The sequence below is a fragment of the Paroedura picta genome, chromosome 5, assembly GCF_049243985.1.
Source record: "Paroedura picta isolate Pp20150507F chromosome 5, Ppicta_v3.0, whole genome shotgun sequence".
Classification (NCBI taxonomy): domain Eukaryota; kingdom Metazoa; phylum Chordata; class Lepidosauria; order Squamata; family Gekkonidae; genus Paroedura; species Paroedura picta.
In genome coordinates this window covers 95,560,484-95,578,369 of record NC_135373.1, presented here as the reverse complement: position 1 = coordinate 95,578,369, position 17,886 = coordinate 95,560,484, and the positions used below count along the sequence as shown (strand labels likewise).

Below are 17,886 nucleotides of genomic sequence, written 5' to 3'. Positions count from 1 at the left end.
CATATACCTGATAGCAAGTCACTGATAATTCTCCCATTTGTTCAAAGTCAACTTGAACCTCCATGTAACACTACCAACCACTACCACTTTTGTTTTGTGTAGATGGTAATAATTGGTCTTTCCTACAGTGGACCCCATCCTCCCCCAAATAATCTCAGATCCACCTGGATCTTTGACAGCAGCACCATGCGAGCAACATTTAGTCACACAAGAACCTTGTGGTTCCCAACTATTAAAGTTAAAAATGAAAGTAGCTCACGGCAACCTTGCCCCATTTGTCTGCACGCCTTGAGGAAAAATCCATAGAAGTTCCATCAACGTTCTTTGTTATGTGTTCATATATCTGTGAATCAAGTGCTCTCAAAATAATACTAATAAATATTACTTTCAAACACTTGCCTGCTCACAATCATCTCACCATTACCAGGTAGGGTTGGCGGCTTGTTTTTTGTGATTTGACAAAGTGAAGTACAACAGATGGCAGCAGAACAGTTAAAAATGCATGGATTCCAGCTCTTGCACTGACTATTATCATTATCATCATTATTACTATTATTACTATTATGTCTGCTGGTGCAACATTTACCCCAATATCAGGTAGGTCAAAACTGCCTTTAGAAATTATTTTATTTTCTTGAAACTAAGGATATTTGTCTGTTGCTTGGTTCAACAGTGCAGAGAGGGGAGAAAGAGATACACAGAAAGAAGGTCATAGAATAAAAGTGAATATATGAGTAAGGAAAAACTTTTATCCCACCTGCTTTATTAGACTCATGCTGATTTAGTGAGCAACAATTCAACATTTAACGCACTAAGAACAAAAGTCCGCACAACTGAAAAAACACATTGTTACATTACCATAAAGTCATCTGTAAACTAGCAAACACTAAAAGCAAGGTATAGCCTTAGAAAACAAATAAATTATATTTTTTTCTAAAATAGAAGAGAGTAGGTAAGTAGTGAATCAAATATGCTTCTGTCAGTAGGGAATTCAAAAGCTCAAGTGTGATTTCTCAGAAATCTGAAACTTCTCAGAAAGGCTGCTCCGGAGGGTAGACTCCATAGCATTATACTCCACTGAGGTCCCCCCCCCAAATTCCACCCGCTCCTGGCTCCACCCCCAAAGCTGGCAACCCTGTCTCTATGAACTACAATCATTACAACTGAAGGCCCTATCACTGGGAATTAGTTTAGAATACTGTAGATACAAAACACACTGCTTTGGTGAATAGTTCAAATGATTAAAACATTTCAGAGATTATCCTACTAGTAACTATTTCATACAGATTATTCTATGTCAGTTCTATACTCATTGGAGTCCTCTACTTAATCTAACAAAGAGGTGGAGTAGGCAGATGGTGTCCCAGATGGTTGCTCATGCCCTGCCCCTCACGTTACTCGTGCTGCCACCCGCAGCATGAGCATGCCCCGCCCTTCACCCGCCAAATGGCGGCTTGGATAAGTCCTGCCACCTATACTTGTTGGAATCCCTGACTTAAGCTAACAAATAGCTTCTTAGCAGCAGGCAGTTTCTATGCTTGCTAAGGTACAATTCAGAGCATTGATATTAAATGCCCAAAAGAGATGACAACTCCCTTAAATAAAAAAAGGTTTCAAACTAACGTATGAACTGTCTGTATATTCTTGGAGGTTGTGGGCAGAAGTCTCACCCAGATGGCTTCCTCTGGCTCATTCATTCAGCAGCAAATGAGTACTTGTTCAGCTGCGGTGGAAGGATGAATGGGAACAGGATGCAGAAAAGATGGTAACATTATTTCTTGTATTCTGCAATCCACAGGTCCTTGGCAGGATGGCTTACAAACTGCTTGAATTGACTTTCCACCAGAGATATGTCAATTCAGGTTTTACATTTTTTTCTTTTGCTGCTGCTGTAAAAAAATTGACTTTCAACAGAATCCCATGCAGAGTTACTGTAGCCTAAGCCCACTGGTGTAACTGCATACGACTGCACTATTTAGGTGTATGTAATGTGTAGGTCTAGGGATTTGAAAATGCCATTTTTAAGAACAATAGAATTGCAGACTATTCGATGGGTCACTATTATGAACCTTTAAATATTTATCATACTACTAAGGATTGGCCATTTTTCTTATACAAACGGTTTGGTGCAGTATGAAACACAGCTTTTGATTATGCTGCATATACTGCATCCTATAAGCAATATCAATATTTGATTTTTTTCCCATCAAGTAGAGGGTAGCTGGCATGGGTTTATGCTTCAGGATCCCTTTGCAGTAATGAGTAAGTGGTGTCCTGAAGACACACTTAAGAGAGCCAAAAATGTAATGTCTGAGTAATCTGTAGGAGTTTTTCCTTACTGATATTTTGGTTACAGGCTTCTCTTCCCCCAGTATAAAATGCTAACAGATTATCTAAAGATTTCTCTTATGTAGTGCCAGCTACTCACTGATGGATTCTCTGCTGACTGAATGGGGCAGTGTAGCAGTCATTCTCCTCCAGGTCCGGAAGTCTTTCTTTGTCCAGCCTCATTGGCTTTCTAGGTAGCCATCCACGAAACCTGCTTAATTGTTTCTCGATTCTGTAGCACATGAAAGGTAACACCAAATGAAACATAGAATTATCAGTACCACTGAACTAGTTTTCTTACATTTTCTGACATTCCTTATGAACAAGGATAGTTAAAGTGTTTCCAGAAAGGGTTTCCAACACGGGCAGAAATGTTTGCTATTTCATTCCAGAACATATTTTTGTACAGCAGGGGACCCCAACCATTTTGAGACATTGGGCACCTTTTTATAAGGGTGGTGGGTGCAACTACAAATTGGCCATTGCTGCAGAGTCTAGACAGAGCCAATTGCAAAGTGTCAGGGAGTGAGATTAGAAGTCTAAAAGCAATAGCAAGTCCTTAATATTTCACACAGAAGCTCTGTTTAACGATGCCTTTGAAAATGAATGTGCTATTTAAAAATACTTTCTTGCATATACATGCGTATTACCACCAGTCAGTGAAGATTCTTGTGCTGTATTGGCAGCTGCTCACAACAATTTTAAAACTCCGCTAAAGCCAATCAGAAGCCCTCCTGGGCAAAAGCCCCATCTGGCCCCACCCATTTTCTAAATACACTTGGTGGGCATCATGGCTCCCACAGGCACCATGTTGGGGACCCCGGTATACAGTACAGTAGAACCAACCAACCTTTATTTACGGCACTTTCCCCTCACATTTCTACTCTGAATATCGTAAGGGCAGCTTTCAATAACTAATACTACAAACCACTAAGCAGCATATGTTTTTCAAAAGAAAGCAACAGCATAGACCATATATACATACACACATACACACACACCATTTAAAGGAAGGTAATGTCATATAATAACTGAATAACAATATAAAACAGCATAGAAACAAGCCTACAGGCCACAGTTCAAAAGCAAAAGCAAAACTTCACATCCCTAAAGATTTCTCCTTTCTTGCATTGCCCCTGCAAAGGTGTATATTCTTTTTGTATGCTGAACCTCTGTTGGGCTGTCTTTCTGTTTACTGCCCCACAGACCAAATCAGAGATACAGAAAATTGTTAATGATTTTGAGGATTGTGACAGGAAGTGCAGTGCTATTCTAAACAGAGATATTCTGCAATGACAACAAACTTTTCCAGAGTCTAAATTTTTCTCCGGGGCCTCAAGGTGACTACAGGCGAGGGGTGTGGATTGACCTCAAAATTGCATCCAGTAATTATAATATTCTTATATAGTGCCACTGATATCAATGGAACACCAGTTTCATTTAATTTATTCTCTGACAAAACAGAAACATTTTTTAATAAAGCTCAAATAAGCTCTTGGCAATTTTATTTCCTGAAGTTTTGAACAGATTTAATTTAAATGTGTGCCTTAATTGACAAGCTATTTTAAGGACATTAAGCAGGAAGCTTTGGGAAGCCAAGTAGAAAGTTCTAGAAGCAAAACTTGAGAGAAATAGTTATTTTGCCTCCCTTTACTGCCCACTCATGTATCACAAAGGGTGATTTTTTTAAAGCTGCTTTGTCAATTTGTTTCAGCTACATTGTCTCAGTATGCAATAAATTATATAGAAAAAGACAAATCATATGGTGTAAGAACTGAAAGGAACACAGGTTCATAGATTTAATCATCTCCCTTCAACAGATGAAAACAAACGGAAGACTGCCAGAGTAACCGCCTCTCTGCCTATACCCTGCCCCCAAAGAGCACTACGCTCAGCCAACTCCAACTGGCTAGTGATCCAAGGAAGCCCCCAAGGATGCACATCTGGCCTCAACCAGGGCCAGGTCATTATCTGTCCAGGCGCCCACTTGGTGGAATGAGCTCCCAGAAGAGATCCAGGCCCTGGTGGAGCTTGCACAGTTCTGCAGGGCCTGCAAAAAGGAGCTCTTCTACCAAGCATTTGGTAGAGGCCAATGAACTGACAATATCTATTGAGCCTCTAGAGCCCCTTCTATCAGATATGCCCATTGTGGGAAGTTATGATCTGACCACTCTGCTGGGCCATGGTCAAAATGTTAATGGTTAATAATTAATGTTTCAGTGTTGATGTTGTTGTTGTTAATATCGTTTCCTTGGCTCGGTTGAAACCCAGAGACAGTATTAACTGTTTGGATAGACCATATGAGCAAAGTTTTTTTCTCAAGAGTGGATATCCACAGCACAACCAATGATTCAGACATCATTAGGTAAAGCAAACCCTTTGTGGAAAAAAGCAATTTTAACCAGTACATGGACTGGTTAGAATGATTCTTATAGCTGGAATGTTTTTAATTTTTTATAATGTTTTAGTTATTAATGATTCTTTTATGTACCTTGTTAATGCCAGATGTTTTTATATATTTTGTAATTTGACTACTGGTCTAGTACCGTAATAATAAAGACTTGACTTGTTGTTAATATTGATTCAATTACTGATTTTATCTATATCTGTCCTATTGGATTTCATGTCCCCTGTAAACTGCCCTGAGCTGCAAGGGAGGGCTATATAAAAATGTAATGAATGAATGAATGAATGAATGAATGAATGAATGAATGAATGAAGATATGAACACTCAGATTTTCAGCCACCTGGACATTTCTCAAGAGGTTCAAATGCACTGTTTCTGACCATGCTTAAGGCTAAACTAAAAGCTACTCAGAGTGAATGAAACCAAAATTCCAGTTTTTAAAAATGTAAAGCAGCTGAGGTTTCTGTACACTTAAAGGGAATACCCACATTTTGGGCGGGGGGGGGGGGGGGATGGACAGGGATAAGTTCTTTCTTCACCCACCGTTTGCCTGCTCAAAACAAGTTATTTTTCTCAATGCAGAGCAAAGGATATGAGGCTATCAGACACAGAAAAGGTTAAGCCTCCCTCCCTCCCTCCAACCCTTGATTCCTAAGCACAGCCTCAAAGTCTGCTTTTCAATTTTAAATACATCACTATTATGCATCCTATGTAACATCTAAAGGTAAAGGTAAAGGTATTCCCTGTGCAAGCACCGAGTCATGCCTGACCCTTGGGGTGACGCCCTACAGCGTTTTCATGGCAGACTCAATATGGGGTGGTTTGCCAGTGCCTTCCCCAGTCATTACCGTTTACCCCCCAGCAAGCTGGGTACTCATTTTACCGACCTCGGAAGGATGGAAGGCTGAGTCAACCTTGAGCCGGCTGCTGGGATTGAACTCCCAGCCTCATGGGCAAAGCTTTCAGGCGGCTGCCTTACCACTCTGCGCCACAAGAGGCTCTTATGTAACATATAGTTTGGTCTAAAATGGGACTGTATAGCACTGAGGAATAATCTGATAATGTAATGATGTATTTAGTACATTTACATCCTGTTTTTCTTTATTCATGGAACTCACAGAGGCATAAAGATATCCCTGAAAATCTCCAATGCAGCTACTGATCAGACAGAGGCCTGCTCAGCTTAACAAAGTTACCAGATTCTTCCTTTGACCTGGGTCAACATAACCCAGTATTTCTTTGTTTATCTGCAGTACTTATAGTCCACCTGCCTTACAGGGACTCAAGGCAGATTACACAGTGAGTCAGTACAAGCAACAGAATAGGGAAAATGATAACTAGTGCATTAGATTTTTAGAAATCTGGAACCACCAGCAAAAATTGATGCATAGCATAATTGTTATCATGACACATTAAGTGGTACAAAAATTTCATCACTTATCATACAAAACAGTAGAGACCACAGTGCCTAATCCTTTTTCCAAGTAAAGTGTAATTAGGCATAATTTACATAACCTAGCATCTATGTTGATACACAGTTCTTTTGTGCTAAATGGTCCTAGTGAATGAGAACTCTTCATGAACCATGTTGCCCCCTAGAAATGACTGTTCCCAATGTGATGCCGCTAGGTCAAAGGCAAAGTGTATGTGGTTGTTGACCTAGAGAACATAGCTTCTAGTATTCTGGGTACCCATTTCTGAATAGACACTGCTGTTTATATTCACAAGTTCATCACTATTTGGAATCAAAGATTACAGGCTCATAGCAACATGAACCTACTCTGGGGAAAGAGGGAAAAAACTCTAAATTTTACACTGTGTTTGAATATAGATTCAGGTTTGAATCCAGCGTCACCTTTAAGACCAACAAAGTTTTATTTAAGGTATGGAGAATGTGCATTCACACGAAAGCTTATATATCTTGAATAAAACTTTGCTAGTCTTAAAGGTGCCTCTGGACTCAAACATTGGTAATCTGTTTGAATGCTAATTACATTGAACAGGACAAAGAATACTGTTTCCCCTAAGAAGTTGAGACTTCCATATGCCTCACTGACATGGATTTGGCCCATACTTATGAAGATAAGATAAATATAAGTTTTTAGTACCCTAAAGATGTGAATGACATGCAGTTCTATTGTATTTAGGTTTTCTTAATCAATCCACAATCCAGCTCTAATATGACTGCAATTTTATTTGCTCCACTGTGAAATATATTATACCAAAAAGATCAAACCAGCCAGAATCCAAAGTACAATACTAGCTGTGTTAATCAAAACAGCAATTTTCCTGGAGAAATGGTACACTTAAACTGAAATGTTCAAGACCATGTGGGATGTGTGTGTAAATTCTGTGCATAACTAATCTCATTGGTGTATCTAATTTAGAACGGATGACACAGGTATGATAATCTTATTATGCCTTCAATATACTAAAGACAGTCTGGAGAACATTTATACCAACTTTTTAGAAGAGGAACTCTGGAAGAGGTAGTATTCAGGAAGCAGGACGAATATGAGTTATGATTTGGGTCCAGAATCAAAATGTTATACAGTATATGTAACTCATTTAAATATTTATTTATTTAAATATTATTTATCTGCCTTTCTCCCAAGCATCCCAGGACCCAAGGTAATACCAACAGAAAAACAATATAAAATAACCTGATAAAACAGAGTAAAATATTAAAAATAAAAAAGACAAACAACTTATGTCCCCACCAAAAGTAAGTTTGCCCTTTGTTCAGGCTGCCCTAACAGCTCTGTTTTCCAGTCTAATGATAAAGTTAACAGGGCAGGAACCCCCTGACCTCTTCTAGGATACTGGTTTAGAGGCATGGGGCAGCCATGGAAAATACCTGAGGCCTGATTGTGGCAGAACAGGCTTAAACAATGGGGATACTGGTTAGACCCTGCTGGGAAGAAAGAAGCTGCTGCATGGCAACATGCAAGGGAAGTAAGTCCTTCACATTTGTGAGCTCCAAGTCATGTTGAGCTACAAGTGAACTCCAACTCACTTAGATTGGATCCAGAAATTGATCGGTAGCCAGTAAAAGGACCTCAGAACAGGAATGATATGGTCCCATTGACTATCCCAAACTAACAAACAAGTTGACATATTTTGCACCAGTTAGAGATTCAAGGTCATCTTCAAGGATGATCCCATGTACAGTGTGTTACAGTAATCTAGCTTTAGGGTTATTGTGGTTTCATAACTAGCTACAAAAATTATTCCTCTGAAAATGAAATGATGATATAGACACTTTAGAGATCATTACTTATTTAATATGGGGAAAATGACTGTCATTTCAAAGCAGTTATTCCATTGTAAAGGATGGATATTATTCTGGAAGCTATTTTCTGTGTTTGAAACTAAAGGAAGCCGGTTAACACACAATTCAGGTGTCCCATATTAAGACAATTGTGCACTTTATTTTCTTTATCTTTCTCATGGGAAGGGCAGGTCATAAAATAAGGATTTATTTATTAATTATTTAGAGACATTCTATCTATTCTCATCTGCTGGCCCTTTCTTTTTCGTATCACAGGGAGAACAGCCATATACAAAATGCACTTCCAAGGGAGTAGACAGTATAAGGACAGTTTTAGTTAAAGGAAAAAACAGAAATTTGAATAAAAATAAATATTTGAGAAGTGTACAGGTAAAGTCACTAATACTTTGGTCACAGTGGAAATGTGTCACTGTAATTAGAGCATTTACAGGATTTCTGATAGTTTAGATTAGGGATGCTAGACTACAAGTGGGACCTGGGTATCCCCTGGAATTACAGCTCATTTCCAGACTACACAGATCAGTTCTCCTGGAGAAAATGGTTGCTTTGGATGGGGCCCTCTATGGCCTTGTACCCCACTGAAGTCTCTGTCCTCCCCAGGCTCCACCAACATTTTCTGAATCTGGTAATTCCCCCCCACACACACACACACATTTTCTTACCAGTGGCCAGGAGGTACCTGGAAACCCTAGTTCAGGTTATTCCTCCCTGATAGACTCCCCCCACCAAATGATTTTATTAGGTGGTTTTCACTACCAAAGGAAAAAAATGTCACTCACCTGTTCAGGAACTTGTAACGACGGTGCAGGTAATAGATTTTTCTCCTGGAAGAACAGCAAAAATGAAGCCAGTCGAGAAGAAAACCCATCGTCAGTTACAGTATGAACTAGCAAGGAAGGAAAGGAGATTGAAGACAGAAGCCTGTAAGAGGTGGAGGAAGAAACTAAAAAGAGAGATTAACAGACAGAACCATCACAGAAACACAAAAACAGCGGTAGGTACCGGGGAAACTGGAAAGGCTTTTGGGTCTTACTCTTATTACTCTTCTTCCTTCCATTAACATTATGCAGGTCAAAGAAGGGGACCCGGAGATATTTTTTCTTTCAAAGAATCTTGGATACATTGTTTTTTTGGGGGGGAGGAGTTGGGAAACATTTTAAAAAATCACAATGGATACAAATGCAGAAACTATGCAGTTGCCATAACTATGCATGCAATTGGTTAACTAGGCAGATGCTGGGTTAATTGTTGCTGGGTTAATTGTTGCAGCTTTTCCTTGCATGTTATGCATGCAGGGCACAAACAACATTAATGTATTTGGCAGGTGCTTTTCTCCCCCATTTTTCTAAAATGAATGTGGCTTTATAAAGAGAATGTAGTAGCTACTTTGGTTAGAATGTCCAGCTGATTTAAAAATGGCTCTTTCCTGCTTTCTATTCAGCATTAAAGCATGGTTCTGAGAAGGACCAAGGTGGTACTCGGTACCATGTGGAAATACTCTTGGTCTTCTGTTTCAAGAAGATGAGAAAATTATGGACCTATAGTAAATATAACAGCACTTCAAGAATTACTGCAGTGAGATGCAAAAGCCCCCAATGCAGAGAAAGTCTACTTATTTGATTATGGGAGAAGATGCAGTAAATTAACATGAGACTATTTTTTAAGTGGACCAAACAGGAAGCATGAACCACTAACATTTTCTGCCCTCTTGTGTTTGGTAGTGTGCAATTTTAGACTGCATTCATATTGTCTTTAATTCCAGCAAATGAAAGCTACGCATTTACTTCTCCTGTATAATAGCTAGTAGAAAGGATTCAAATGGGTAGCTGTGTTGGTCTGAAGTAGCACAATACAAGAGTCCAGGAGCACCTTTAAGACCAACAAAGATTTATTCAAGGCATGAGATTTCAAATGCAAGTCTGAGGAAGAGTGCTTGCACTTGAAAGCTCACGCCTTGAATAAATCTTCGTCGGTCTTAAAGGTGCTACTGGACTCTGATTTTATCGATCTAGTAGAATGGACTGCATGTCTTGACACCATAGTATTCTTCATTTTCTTGACTCTCCCTGAGTCTTCTAGATGTCAATGTCAAATCATAAATCATAGACATTTTGTATTTGTGCATTTATATGTCTTCTGGGATATTCAGGAGTCACACCACACTTCTCATTTTATGTATGTTCAGTTTTTTTCAAAAGCACCTAATCAAAAGCAATTCTAGATTGCAAATCTTCAAATTAAAAGTTTATTGTATAAATTTATTGCATTGTTTCAAATACAAAAATACAAAAACATTACTGGTATGCTAGGCTAAAACTTGGACTTTAGCAATGATTAAATGATTAAAATATCATACTGCTTAATTATTTGTTATTTAGTATGAGCTGTAGTCCACACCATTGTGAACAGTCATGTATAACGTATACTGTATAAATATAAAATATATGGCTTAGATCCACAGGACAAAAAGTAGATATATTCTTTCTATAGTCCCATCCTGAAAAGCCATTCCCAGTGCTGGAGAATCTCAGAGGGATTAGCAGAACCCCCTGCTCACATGTGCAAGCTTCTCCCCCCCTTCATGGGAGGAGGAAAGGCTGAAACCCACCCTATGTAAACATATAAACAGTCTACATAATTATTGAAATTCCACCACAATCAGTTCAAATGAATAGATTTTAAACATTAAGAGAAGAAGCTTATTGTGAGAAATCAGAAAACTGGTATAAGGCTTTGACAAAAATCAAAGATAAAAACTAAAATCTATAGAGATGTTAATTTGGAATGTCTTAGAGTAGTTAAGGAATGGTAGAAGACAGGAAGGCCTGGAGGATCATTGTCTATGGGGTCGCGATGGGTCGGACACGACTTCACACCTAACAACAACAAGAGTAGTTAAGCAAAAAAGGATACTCCAAACAAAAGATAATTGAGTGGGTATTTAGAGAACAACAGTATGATGATAATTCGCTAATGATAACACTGAACTGCCAATTAAATGGACTGGCAGAAGGTTCTGAAAGGACAGAAGGAAGTACTTTTGCATGCTACTTACAATGATTAAAGAATTTACAATTGTAAGATGAAAAGGTGACCAATCTGCTACCATCATCGCCCTGCTCTGGGAGTCACCCACAAGTATCTGCCTGGCCACTTTGGAACGCCGTCTCCATAGAGGTCAATCTGTCTCTCTCTAACATTGTCTTTCATGAGTGGGTAAAGATTGTTTTATTTTGTTTAGCATTCCTCCACTAATTATTATTGGCCCTCATTCCTCGTTGTGTTATCATGGATGTTTGTATGCTAAAGATGCCACTGGATTCAAACTTTGTATGTTTATTTTATTTTAGATTGATTGATTGATTTCTTACACACTACTCCCAGCATGCTGGCTCATGGTGGGTTACAACAATAAAACTCCACAGTAAAAACAAACCTTAAAACCTAGCCCTCCCCAACGGCGAACAGCAAACCTCATCCTCCCCTCCCCTCACTCAACAAATCCCCACTCACAGTGTCTCAGGGAAATTAAGGGGAGAATAGCTTGCTGTCCTGGCTAAATTGAGAAGGAGTTCCTGATCTTGGTTACTGCAGCCTCAACAAATTCCTTGTGGAAGAGCTCTATCTTGCAGGTGCTGTGAGAGTTCTGTCAGGGCTCTCAGCTCTTCTGGGAGTTCATTACACCAAGTCAGGGCCAGGACCAAAAAGGTCGTGGCACTGGTTGAGGCCATGCATACTTCATATGGGCTGGGAACAACCAACAGATTTGCACCCACAAAGTGCAAGGCCTTGCAGAGGGCACCTCCAAGAATGATATAGAAAGATGAAATATATATATATCCTGGCATATGGGATGAGAGAAAGAGGAGAGAAAGAGGAAGTAGTGTGGGGAAGGGGATACAAGACGGAGCTCTTCCACCAGGTTTATGGTTAAGGCCAGAGCTGATAATAGATCTATGCCCCCACCCGGGGACTCGGGTTCTGGACCTGAAGCAAAACATCATCAGGACCTCCTCTCCACCCGCTAGTAGTGGGAGGGAGGGGGGAGGAGTTGAGCTGCCGTTCTTGCCATGCCGGTAATATTGGCAATGTTATTATTGTTTTAATGGGGTTTTAATGGGGATTTGTGATATTGTTACCCGCCACGAGTCGCAAGGGAGTGGCGGGATATAAATCTAATAATAATAATAATAATAATAATAATAATAATAATAATAATAATAATAATAATAATACAGGGGAAAGTAAGGGGCCCCTCTTGTTCTTGCAGGGATCCCACAAGTGGGCTGGAGTCCAGGGTTGGGAGCTGGTACTGAGCAACTGGATCTGGCACCATATACCTCTGCCAAAGTTTTCCAAGCAAATCCAGACAAATGGGATGGTTTGTAGTGTCTACAATCAAAGTGAGAGAGAGAGAAAAAAAACTATCCCTAGGCTACTAACAATATTTTCAAAATTTATAAAGAATAAAGAAAAGTAAAGTAAAAAGTCTCTTAGTTCTATGTTGCATTATTGTAGGATCCAAACAGAATGGTTTCTAGATATATCTCATTTTCAAAGAGTGATGCTCCTCAGTGGTTGTCCTCTCACTTGTAAGAAAAATGGTAATCCAAATAGATACTTAAATATCTCTATTAAATCGTTTAGAGTATACACCGGCCTTTGGCTCTGCTAGTAATTCAACTGTTAGGGGAAAGGAAAGAGGGAAAGCTGAAGAAGGTTGGCTGGAGACGTGGGAAGGAGACGTGGAAGCAGGGAAAGGGAAGTGGCTATGGGGACTTTCAGTAAAAGGAAATAGGAAATTTTGTGTGTGTGTGTATTTGTGTTATGTGATGTCAAGTTGCTTTGGATTTATGGCAACCCTATAAATTAATTATCTTCAAAAAATCCAATAATTAATAGCCTTGCTTCTTTTATTGCATAAATATATCTCATAGATCCTCTTCCCTTCCTATTGCTTCCAATTTTTCCTGCATTATAAACTTTTCCAGTGAGTCTTGTCTTCTCATGATGTGACAAAATATGATAGTCGGGAAAAGGAGATGCCCTCCTCACAAGTCCTTGCCGGCCTCCCACTTGTTTAAACTATTTCTATATTTCTATATTTGTTATATAAAGCAGATGTTAGTTTTTGGGTATTAAAAATTCATTCATGCAAATATTTGACTTCAGAAACATTTATATACAGTCAAATATACCAAAATAGTTGCAATAATATTTTGGTATTCATTCGGCCATCAATATTAGTCAACATTTTAACTGCTCTTTTTAAAAGACAAAAAAAGTTATTTTGTAAGGATTAACTTTAGTGTGAAAGTTCTAAATTCTAATCTATGTGCAAATGATTAGTTGTTCTTTGATTTTAGCAATGCACCATACAAACTGGCAAACTACTGGTGTCGAATATACCAGATACGTCCAACAGACATGCACCTTCTGTGCTGCCGTACGTACCTGGATCTTCTCGACCTTCCATTGTTTTCAAAGAACTGTCCATTTAAAAAACAGCAGGGCACCAGTATGCAGGGGGCTCCAGCAGTGAAAGGGTTAAAGGGCCTATGGACAGAACACCCCATGAAAATTGCAACACTGCTACAGACCACCTTAATTTACAACTGAATAAAAATTGCAGGTCACTAATAAGAAATAGCAACCGTATGCATTTCACTTTCATTTTTAGTTTTAAAACAGAACGATGAAAACAAAAAGCAAACGAAGAAAATAACTGCACCTACCTGAAAGGCATTCTTACATTCATGAGTTCAGCATATTTTCCAAGCACTTCCCATGGAGCATGCAGCTTCACAAAGATGATATCACTGTTCGATAAAGATGACTGAAACAGAAAATGGGTTAACTGTAGACCTTGTCCTCAACAGTCACACATTAAAGGCACAGCAGTAAGACTAATGACCATTTCACATAAGCAAGTACATCTTATGCAACATACAGGCTACAGTCAATGTCTCACTTTAAGCCAACATTAAACTTACATGCGCATGAACCTGGCTTGTACCTGGGTTCGTGAATTCACTGTCTTCTTCCCTTTCCCTGTCTCACATGGATAATCCCAGGTAGAACCTAATTCCACTAATCTATGACACAATAAAACAGGCATTCAAGCTAACTGGAGTTAGTTCCCATATCCCAAACTGGGGTTCCAACAAAGATTTTACTTCTGGATTTGAATTCCAGTTACTGAGGGAGGGGATCTGACTCAGGTTAACTCATAGATGTGCATTTGTACATCAGTGGTAAGTAGAGTTACTTTTGCACTATGATAATTCACCAATGGGGGGGGGGAGGATGGACAGAACACACATAAGATATACGCAAGACAAAAAGATGGGTTCATAGATATCAGTTTAATGCTGGCTGAAAGAGATCTCAGATACAGGCCATCAGGCCCCCATAGACTATAGACACCCTTGAAATTATAGGTGTAGAGAAAGTGGGTATCACCATTAAAACAGATAATAAAAACCCTATTCCATAAGAATAAGGCATCTTTTGCAGTTCCTAAATGTATCTGCTGAATCCAAAGCCTTGCTTCCAGTTGTGCTTCTCAAGGTCTGTTGTGTAGGTGGTCCCATGCTATACAGTGCTTTCTCTGGCACAAGGTGCTATGGGTTCACTGAAAACCAGATATGAGATGAATGGATGCTCCCAGGGCCAGAGGAATGTGCTGTACTGCACAGCAAAGAACTGCCTCTGCAATAGAAAAGGGTGCTACATGGGTAGAAAAGTAAGTTTTGGTATCTAAGTCATAATTTAAAGTGATGCAACGATTTATGGCCACATGCCAGAGAAAACAAAAAAACAAAGAAGCAACGTACAATAAAATGTTCTTATGATTCTCATCCATACAAATGTTTTCCATCATATGCTACTGTGTGGAGAATGGAATTGCTGGAAAGCTAGATCAAAACAGCCTGCATTAATTGCTGGGGTCCACCACAGTACTCACCAATTAACACTTTATGGAGTACACCAGTTGGATCCACAGTCCCCACCCTGTGTCAGGTGAAGCAGACACAGGCAAGCTGCAGGTTCTCCTCAATTCCCTTTTTTCCGGTTCCCAGTTCAGATTGTGTCTGACACATGGAGAAGGGGCTTCAGCCTCCTCATTGCACTTGAGAAATGCCTTGCAAAAATGTGTCACTAACTGTGAAGTGTTAACTTTCTGTGCAATTAAAGAATGTGGCAAACAACAGACAGGGGTACAACAGCAGTGATTTATTTATTTCACATTTATTTTTGACTTATTACCCGCCACTCCTGAAACTGGCTCATGGCGGGGTACAATTTGTCCACAAGAAAACCCCTATAAAACTTCATTTAAAAACTCTAGGACATAAAACCATACAGCAAAAAGTCAGCATCCCAAGAACATGGCGGTAATGCAACAGAACTGTAAGTAAACATGCATGCAAATTGTCTTTTCCCTAAATCAGCGGTCTGCAACCTTTTGGCTGCTGCGGACCGCTGCTCTGGAGTGGGGGGAGAGGGCGGCCCGGGGGCCCGCGCACGCGCGGCAGCCCCAGCACAAACGCGCGTGCGCGGACTGCTGCGCACGTGTGTTTGCGCCCGGCTCCCCCTCCCGGCCCCTCCGAGCCACCAGCAAATCGGCCGCCAAAGGGAGGCAGGAAGATGAGCTGGTCAGTTCAGTATGACAGAATGCACCCAGCTGCCATGTCTCACCCTAACAAGAAGTAGGAATGTGGGAAATGGAGAGCAGCAAGGAGATGTGCACCAAGGCATCCTTCCTTGCCCTGTTGAGAGGTAGACACATAAGGTGGGGTATGAGGCAGTGTGCAGTGAGGCACCATTCCTCATCGTGCCAGGAGTAGATGCATAGAGAGGGGGTGAGCCAGCACATGTACACATGGTGGTGGGTGTTCTGTCAGAAGGCAGGCTACCAGAGTGCATGGGATGGTGGGATGGCATTTCACGCTGCCCAGGAATCTGGTAAGAGCATTGTGGAGGGTGCAGAGCAGGCCTATACCCCTTCCATGGTTTCCTGGGGGCCAGGAGGCTAGGGAGAGTGGGGTGGGCTGCATGAAGTGTGTCTGTGTTGTGCTTGGCACCCCCCTCATGGCCAGGAGGCAAGCCAGGAGCGCAGGGAGCAGGGCAAGTGGAGCACGACTGAACAGTTGTCTCCAGCTCCTGGCCTCACCTGGTGGTGGCTTGTCCTCCTCAGGTATGGTAAGAGTCTCCAGATAGCAAGGCAGCCCTCTAATTGGCCCTCACTGGAGAGGGCATCACCCTATTGGGTGGATGTCTTCCAATGAGGACCAATCAGATGGCTGGCATGTTGTCGGAAGGATTGTGCACCTTTTATGTGGCATGATAGACAGTTTGTCAAAAACATGATAATGCGGACTGCAACTGGTGAGCCAAAATGGTAGCAGATTGAGAATTTTCTAATTTTTAGCTTGTAAGTATAACAAAATCTAAACAATTAAAAACCAGAGGAAGGGTTGTTGTCACTTGATGCAAACAGTTACCATTTTTGCATTGACAGTGTGCAGTATTATAAGTAGTATTGAAGATTTCACTGCATAATAATTCAACCAGGAGTCTTATAAGGGCTTGAGTTGCAACCCCACATCCCCCTCCCTAATGATTTCCATTTTCCCTTCCTTGAAAACTTCAAGAGTTTCTCATTGCCAACCTCCTGTCTCCTTCTCACCCGCCAGCCCACCAACCTTTATCTCCTTCCTTTTCTTCAGTACCCTTACAATGACCATAGAGGGCATGTATTTTTAAAGGTGTTGCTTCTATTACTTTGGAAAATTTAAACCTTCTATTTTGGGGGACAAATCTGGGGCTTTTCTCAGGATTGTAGAAATATCTTTCTTGTCTATTTATAGCTCCCTTCTCTGGATTTAAGTATCCACTAATTTGGTGATGTTAAGAATTAGATATATTGACAAGCGTAGGAACCAGAAGGATTTGCAAGGGCATCATATTTTCCCTTCCGCACAATTTCCCATATATCACTGCCCCTCCCCCATCCTTTTACCAACAGAAACCAAGGCTTGAAGACTGGCAATGCTGTTGTGGTTGACTAGCAATGGCCACAGATAACATTTCTTTCTTAAAGGCAAAGACAGACTTTCTGTTATTCTGGGATCATAGCAATTTTGCTAGCTTTATTGTAGCATGAGTTTTCACAACCAAAAATATTAATAAACAAACATACCAATCATGCTACGCATTTGATGAAGCTGTACAACAAGGTAATTAAAATTCTTGAATAGGTCTACTCAACATCCTACTGAACGGGGCTTACTCCTAAGTAAGGGTTCTTAGGATTGTACAATAAACCAGCTTGTTTTTGGTGGACCACAGAATTCTTTCTCTGAAAGGAATCAGGATAGCAGCACTTTAATTGACACGAAATTATGAAGTCAACCTTCTCTGGAAGCTAGACAGAGATTCAATTGCCTTTGTTTTTGTAAGGGAAGCTTTAAATTAAACAAGGTCAATATTTGGCAAGGAGAAATTATTGGTTTCCTTGGGACAACTTTTATTTATTGATTTCTGTCAGCAACAGCCATAGCCTTATTTCAACGAGTAGTCAATTATTGTACTGCACAATGTTCTAATAAAGTACACTAAAATGTTTCATGAATGACAGAAAACTATGGAAGGAATACCTTCAGATATTTTGTGAAGAAGACACAGATTATGAAAAGATCATTTAATGTAATATTAGAAAATAAATGTAAGCAAGAAATAAAAGATAGGGGTGGGAATAAACTAGGAAAATATGGTTTGGTTGGTGGTATGCCTGGTTTGGGAATCATGGACTATCACCAACATTTAGCCATCTGGTTCAGTTTATGAGGTTCAT

The 17,886-nt window shown here is 40.1% G+C and overlaps 1 protein-coding gene across 10 annotated transcripts in view; it reads right to left on the bottom strand.

The window, feature by feature from the left end:
• ANO4 (anoctamin 4) overlaps positions 1-17,886 on the bottom strand; it is a 163,266-nt gene that overhangs the window by 46,187 nt on the left and 99,193 nt on the right. For 9 of the 10 annotated variants that reach the window (XR_013231294.1, XR_013231295.1, XM_077339174.1 and 6 more), the window contains 4 exons: positions 13,763-13,863; positions 13,482-13,583; positions 8,807-8,851; positions 2,429-2,560 (listed from right to left, as the gene is read on the bottom strand). Coding sequence is in view for 8 of the 10 variants with exons in the window: in XM_077339174.1 (XP_077195289.1) it covers positions 2,429-2,560; positions 8,807-8,851; positions 13,482-13,583; positions 13,763-13,863 (380 nt within the window). In the remaining 2 variants the exon portion in view is untranslated. The remainder of the gene's footprint in view (positions 1-2,428; positions 2,561-8,806; positions 8,852-13,481; positions 13,584-13,762; positions 13,864-17,886) is intronic. The other variant, XM_077339175.1, reaches the window with a different exon arrangement.